Source organism: Mandrillus leucophaeus, unplaced genomic scaffold (genome assembly GCF_000951045.1).
Source record: "Mandrillus leucophaeus isolate KB7577 unplaced genomic scaffold, Mleu.le_1.0 Scaffold425, whole genome shotgun sequence".
Taxonomy (NCBI): Eukaryota; Metazoa; Chordata; class Mammalia; order Primates; family Cercopithecidae; genus Mandrillus; species Mandrillus leucophaeus.
The window spans coordinates 1,062,722-1,070,169 of record NW_012104532.1 but is presented as its reverse complement, the minus strand read 5'-3'; the positions used below and the strand labels follow the sequence as shown (position 1 = coordinate 1,070,169).

Below are 7,448 nucleotides of genomic sequence, written 5' to 3'. Positions count from 1 at the left end.
CGGGTCAGTGGGGAAGGCTGTCCGCTCGCTGGGCGCCGCTGCGAATTTGGTAAATGGGAGGTGACGCTGGTGACCGAGAGCCGGGGCCCGCTGCCAGGAGCCTGGGCGAGGGCCAGGTGAGAGCGGCGAGGAGAGGGACTTGACTTTACAGACCTGTGGACCTCTGTGCGTTGGTGGGGATGCCCGCTAACCCTGAACCCCAGATGATGTCACATGCGCACTCCCCCTTCTCCTTATTGAAACCAAAAAGGCCCTGTTTGACGCAGGGTTTCCAGAAACTTGTTTTCATGTACGCTAAACAGCACCCGTTTTTCTCGAGAACGTTACAGACCGTTATTACAGTCATTACCTGCCCTTGTTTACTGTCAGTACCGGCTAGGTGCTGAGGTAGGAACCCTCTGTTAGGGCTGTTTGCCCAGCCTAGCATAGTGCCTGGCACAGGAGATAGACATGCTGACTGGATCAATGATGCCTCAAAGATGGTACTTAGCCAAAGTAAGATATGAAAAATGCAGCGACACTTATATAGAAAATTACTTTGTGGTGCAGAATAGAATGGGACTAATTTTGTCTGGGCATAGCAGGAAAGGATCAAGGTGAGAGGCTGGTGGTGTCTGCAGAGGCGTGGAGATGAGAAAGTGCAGGGCACATGACCTGGAGTTGGGTCTCAGAGCATGCAGAGAACTATGCTCAACAGGTTGATGGGAGTTGGGGACGTGGGGACGTGCGAATGCCATGGCTAATTTTGCGCTCCCTCAGTGGAGGGCTGCTGAAGATTTAGAGCAGAGTAGTGATTAATTCTGTAAGGCTGGGCCAGATGGCTGGATGGGAAGGTGGTTAGGAGGCTGTGGCAGTGGTTTAGGCGAGAGGTCTGAATTCTCCTTGGGCGGCAGTGATCAGAAGTTGTCACTAAAGGGAGTGGAATTGAATTATGAAACCCAGACATGACGTAACTAGATAATGAATGCTGATTGGAGCAGGTGCCAAGTGCAGTTTAGATGTAGCAGAAAAGATGAATTTAAATTCAAGAAATGTTACATTCTTGCCACATGCCAGGTGTTTTCATAAATGGTATCTCATCATAAGTCCCCTGCAGGGTCAGAACAGTCACCCCCAATTTCTGGAGAAGAAAACTCAGGCACGGTAATTGAAGTGATGTGTTCAAGGTCACAGTCTAAATGGATGGCAGAGCTGGGATCAAAATCAAGTCTTTTTATGCAGGCAGGGAACATTTCGTGATTCATTAGAAAGAGGTCTTGGAGGTCATAGGGTTTCAGGAACTTCTGAGTGATAGGAGCAGAGAAGCATTTGGTTGGCCGTGCGGGAAGATTTTCAGTTAGATTAGAAATACTGCCTTCAGTGCTCAGCATTGCAGAGGAGCTATAAAGCTTCCCCCACCTCAGTGTGTCGGTGAGGAAACAGAATTCGATAGAGTTGTTTGCTAACTATAAAGTTGTTAAGTAACTGAAAAGGTAAAACGTATACCTGGGGGTGGCAACCGCAGGGAAGAGCTACCAACCTATGGCTGGAGGAACAAAGAGATGAAGTTGATTAAAATTTAAAAGCTTGGAGGAAAGGCTCTGTAGAGCTGAAATTCCAACCTTTAAGGAGGAGGCACTGCCTCAGCTGATGTAGGGGGTCTCTGAGCTTGGAGGAGAGTCCTGGGAGCCAGACCTCTAAAGAGAAGGTGCAGTGATAAGGCTGGCTCTGCAAGAGTTCGCAGAACTGTATACTGGATTCTGTGGCCGCTATAGGAAGGCATTCCTGCTGCCATGGTGAAGTGTCATAAGGTGATGCCAACGTGAATAGGAAGGAATAGTCCGTCTCCTTCCAGCCTTGCGCAGTTTAACAGGGCAAAGCAGAAATGTGGGTGGCAGAGTCCCAGCCCTGCATCACCAAGGGGAGTATGGAAGAATGGGTGGGGTTGAGGTGCAATAGCTGAATACTGGGCATACCCCAGATACCCAAGTCCTTGGTAATCGTTTCTTCTTCCTGCAGGCTGGCTTTGCTACAGCTGACCACTCCAGTCAGGAGAGAGAGACTGAGAAGGCTATGGATCGACTAGGCAAGTAGATGGCAGAGACGGTGGAAGCTGGGGAGACCAAGGACGTGAGGAGAGGGATAGTCCCTCTGTCTCATTTACCTTTTATTTTAGCCAGTCCTCTCTGCTGCTTGGTGGCCTCTGCCCAGGGTTGAACAGTACCCTCCTTTGGAAGCCTTGCTTGGAGCTTCCTTAAGGGAAGTCCTGGGACTTTCCTTACGTTCAAACCCATCCTTCTACCGAGAGAAACAGCTTGAAACAGTGAAAATAGTACAGCAGTCTCCCCTTATTCCTAGGGGATACATTCTAAGACACCCCCCCCCAGTGGATGCTGAAACTGCTTTTTTTCCCTCTATATATACTATTTCTGATACAGTTTAATTTATAAATTATGCATATGTGATTAATAACCATATTAATGTAGAACAATTATGCCAATATACTGAAAGTTATGTGAATGTGTTCTCTCTCAAAATATCTTTTTTTTTGAAATGGAGTCTTGCTCTGTCACCAGGCTGGAGTACAGTGGCACAATCTCAGCTCACTGCAACCTCTGCCTCCCAGGTTAAAGCAATTCTCCTGCCTCAGTCTCCCGAGTAGCTGGAACTACAGGCATGTGCCACCACACCCAGCTAATTTTTGTATTTTTAGTAGCTATGGGGTTTCACCATGTTGTCCAGGCTGGTCTAGAACTCCTGATCTCAAGTGATCCGCCCACCTAGGCCTCCCAAAGTGCTGGGATTACAGGCATGAGCCACTGTGCCCGGCCCCCTGCCTTTTTTTTTTTTTTTTTTTTTTTAGTTTCGCTCTTGTTGCCCAGGCTGGAGCACAGTGGCACAATCTTGGCTCACTACAGTCTCTACCTCCTGGATTCAAGCATTCTCCTGCCTCAGCCTCCCAAGTAGCTGGATTACAGGCATATGCCACCATGCCCGGCTGATTTTTGTATTTTTAGTAGAGATGGGGTTTCACCATGTTGGCCAGGCTGGTCTTGAGCTCCTGACCTCACGTGACCCATCTGCCTCAGCCTCTCAAAGTGCTGGGATTACAGGTGTGAGCTGCCGTGCGGCCCCTTTTTTTTTCTTTTTTTTTTTGTTTTTTTTTTTTGAGATGGAGTCTCATTCTGTCACCCAGGCTCACTGCAACCTCCGTCTCCTGGGTTCAAATGATTCTCGTGCCTCAGCCTCCTGAGTAGCTGGGATTACAGGCGCGCACAATGGTGCCTGGCTAATTTTTGTATTTATTTATTTATTGTTTGAGACAGAGTCTCGCTCTGTCTCCCAGGCAGTGGCACGATCTCGGCTCACTGCAAGCTCCGCCTCCCAGGTTCATACCATTCTCCTGCCTCAGCCTCCCGAGTAGCTGGAACCACAGGCACCTGCCACCATGCCTGGCTAATTTTTTGTGTTTTAGTAGAGACAGGGTTTCAGGATGGTCTCGATCTCCTGACCTTGTGATTTGCCTGCCTTGAGCTCCCAAAGTGCTGGGACTACAGGCGTGAGCCACCATGCCCAGCCTAATTTTTGTATTTTTAGTGGAGAGGGGCTTTCACTGTGTTGGCCAGGCTGGTCTCGAACTCCTGACCTCAGGTGATCTGCCCACCTCGGCCTCCCAAAGTGTTGGGATTACAGGTGTGAGCCACCACGCCTGGCCCTTTTTTTTCCTTTTAAAGTAACTCTCACAACAACCCTATCTTCATTTTACAGATGTGGAAATTGAGGCACAGAATAGTTAAATAAAAACAATTTAAAAATTGTGGTAAAAGATACCTAACATAAATTTATCATTTAACCATTTTACAGCATATAATTCAGTGGCCTTTTAGCACAATGGCAGTGTTGTGCAACCATCACCAGTACCTACTTCCAGAATCTTTTCATCACCCTAAAAGGAAACCCTGTGCTCACCAAGTAGTCATTCTCCATTCCTTCCTTCCCTGAGTTCTTGGCAACCACTAATTTGCTTTCTGTCTCTGTGGATTTATCTATTCTGGATAGGCAAATGTGAGTTGCCTGTAAATGGAATCATAACAACATGTGCCTTTTGTGTATGGCTTCTTCCACTTAGCGTATTTTCAAGGTGCATCCATGCCATAGCATGTATCAGCACTGCATTCCTTTTTATGGCTGAAAAATTCCATCATACGCATATACCACATTTTGTTTTCCCATTCATCCATTGATGGACATTTGTGTTGTTTCTCCCTTTTGGTGATTGTAAGTAGTGCTGCTGTCAGTATCCTTGTTTTATTTGAACACCTCTTTTCAGTTCTTTTGGGTATATGTTTAGGACTGGGATTGCTGGGTCATATGGTAATTCTGTATTTATGTTATGGAACTAGTTAAGTAAATTTCAGCTCAGTCACACTTTTTTTTTGTTTGTTTGAGACAGGGTCTCACTCTGTGCAATGGCACGATCTTGGCTCATTGCAGCCTCTGCCTCCCAGGCTCAAGCGATCCTCCCACCTCAGCCTCCTGAGTAGCTGGGATTACAGGTGAATGCCACTGCACCCAGCTAAATTTTTTGAAGTTTTTGTAGAGACAAGGTTTTGCCACATTGTTCAGGCTGGTCTTGAACTTCTGAGCTCAAGCAATCTGCTTGCCTCGGCCTCCCAAAGTGCTAGGTTTACAGGGGTGAGCTACCGCGCCCTGCCCAGTCCCATGTTTAGTACTTGGCAAAACAGGGATTTGAAACCAGGCAGTCTGGCTTTAGACCCCTTGCTCTGAACTATCACTTTATTGCTTATCACTGTTACTGTTGTTCCAGTATTAAGAGCATGGCTGTTTTAGGCTGATTGCCTTCTCTCCTGGGACCTGGCATCACCAAAGCACTGTGCTCGGAAATCCATTATCTTTCCCCAGTCTTTCCTCTCTTATTGTGAGACCTTTTGCAAATGTACCTTCCAGCCTCCCCACTGTCAGAAGGAGGCACTAGGTGCTGCCCATTGTAACTAGACAGGCTCTGGTCTGTCTGCAGTGCCCCTGCTCTCCTTTGTCCCTGTGCTCACCTCTAACATGCTCTTTGAGGCTGAAGGGAGGAATAAAAGAGCAAAAACTGCCGGGCGCGGTGGCTTACGTCTGTAATCCCAGCACTTTGGGAGGCTGAGGCGGATGGATCACAAGGTCAGGAGTTCAAGACCAGCCTGGCCAAGATGGTGAAACCCCATCTCTACTAAAAATACAAAAAAATTAACTGGGCATGGTGGCGGGCACCTGTAATCCCAGCTTCTCAGGAGGCCGAGGCAGATAATTGCATGAACCTGGGAGGTAGAGGTTGCAGTGAGCTGAGATGGCGCCACTGCACTCCAACCTGGGCTACAGAGTGAGACTGTCTCAAAAAAAAAACAAAAACAAAAACTTAATTCAAGCTTGTATTGTGAAAGCGTATTATTTATCAGAGGCCCTTTGGCTCAGTGACAGACATGCAAACCACCTGAAAATGTTAACTGTCCCTAGCTCTCTTTGTAAATTAAAGGACCTGGCAATTAATGGTCTTGTATAAGACAAAACATCTTATTGAAAATAAGTTATCAGGTCTTTTAAAAACATACACAGAAGAGCATTTTTTAAAAAGTGCTCAGGTGGCTAAAGAAGACTCTGTGCACTTGCTTCACTACCTTCCTAGTAAGTCTGCCCAAAATTGACTGAGCACACAGCAGGTCCTCTTTGGTTTGTCACTAAGGCCATCTTCTCTTTGTCGATTTAGCCCGTGGAGCACAGAGCATCCCTAATGACAGTCCTGCTCGGGGTGAGGGCACCCATTCTGAAGAGGAAGGTTTTGCCATGGATGAGGAGGACTCTGATGGAGAACTGAATACCTGGGAGCTGTCAGAAGGGACAAACTGTCCACCCAAGGAACAGCCTGGTGATATTTTTAATGAGGACTGGGACTTGGAGTTGAAAGCAGATCAAGGGAATCCATATGGTAGGTGTAGAGTCTCTGGGGGTCCTGAACCAGGCCTTCTCAGACACACCTGTCAGACTAGCCCTGAAGGCAGACAGTTTGGAACAGGGGTCCACATCTGTGAGCTTAGGCTGGTATCTGTTACAGGTCTGCAATTTCTGTGACACCTCTTTTATATTGAAAAAATACATTTGACTTCGTAATGTATCACTGTTTTAACATCAAAACTGTCACTGTCTCCAAAAATGTCTGCTATGAATTGAGCAGCTGCAGATAGAAGTGCTGTGTTATCCAGTTTGCTTCCTCTCCACTGCTAAGAACCCTTGTCTGAGAAGCACAGCTTCTCAGCTGTTCAGAATGAATGCATTTACAATTCTTCAGGAAAGGAGAACTGTGTGTGTTTTTAAACAAAATAAGTGCAAGGATCTGTCCCCTAGACATACTTTGTGGCTGTCCATTTTTACCTTCCTTCCTTCCCTCCTTCCTTCCCTTAATCTGTCTTTTAAAACTGCCTGCAGATGCTGACGACATCCAGGAGAGCATTTCTCAAGAGCTCAAACCTTGGGTGTGCTGTGCCCCACAAGGAGACATGATCTATGACCCCAGCTGGCACCATCCGCCTCCACTGATACCCCATTATTCCAAGATGGTCTTTGAAACAGGACAGTTTGACGATGCTGAAGATTGAGTGTGGAGCTTTCTGCCTTGTAGGTGGGCGGGCCTCCACGTCAAGATCTCTTTTCCTGTCTTGGAGGTGAAAAGTCGTATCTGAGAAAACGTTCTCAGTGACCCCTAGTCTGCAGTACACAGACTAGTTCTTTATTGAACAGTGTTCAATAAGGCCCCGTCGTTCTCCCCAGTCTGTTGTTGTTACTAATGGGCTCCTCCTTGGAATGTGTATGTTTGTGTCAAGAGGAGTTGTGTTCTTTGTAAATAAAGGTTAAAAAAAGAAACTAGTATGCTTCGTCTGCTTTTTTCCCATTTATTTATTTATGGAGACAGTCTCACTGTGTCAGCCAGGCTGGAGCGCAGTAGCGCAAACTTGGCTCATTGGAACCTCCACCTCCTGGGTTTAAGCGATTTTTGTGCCTCAGCCTCCCGGGTAGCTGGGACTGTAGGTGCATGCCACCACACCCGGCTAATTTTTTGTGTTTTTAGTAGAGACGGGGTTTCACCACGTTGGCCAATCTGGTCTCGAATTCCTGGCCTCAGGTGATCCACCCACCTTGGCCTCCCAAAGTGCTGGGATTACAGGTGTGAGACACCATGCCCAGCCTTCACTCCTTCATTTAAAGTCCCTGAATGACGTTTTAAAGATTCAAACGCTTGGAGGCTTAAAACTACTTTGTGAAAGAAGAAAAAATTGCCGGGCGCAGTGGCTCAAGCCTGTAATCCCAGCACTTTGGGAGGCTGAGACGGGCGGATCACGAGGTCAGGAGATCGAGACCATCCTGGCTAACATGGTGAAACCCCGTCTCTACTAAAAAATACAAAAAACTAGCCG

General features: G+C 47.1%; 1 protein-coding gene across 1 annotated transcript; it reads left to right on the top strand.

The window, feature by feature from the left end:
• On the top strand, positions 1–6,898 carry COPRS (coordinator of PRMT5, differentiation stimulator). Its single transcript, XM_011993100.1, has 4 exons — positions 1–116; positions 1,999–2,065; positions 5,747–5,965; positions 6,463–6,898. The coding sequence occupies exons 1-4, from the start codon at positions 54–56 to the stop codon at positions 6,630–6,632; spliced, it is 519 nt and encodes a 172-aa protein (XP_011848490.1). The 5' UTR covers positions 1–53; the 3' UTR covers positions 6,633–6,898.
• Positions 6,899–7,448: the final 550 nt, after the last annotated feature.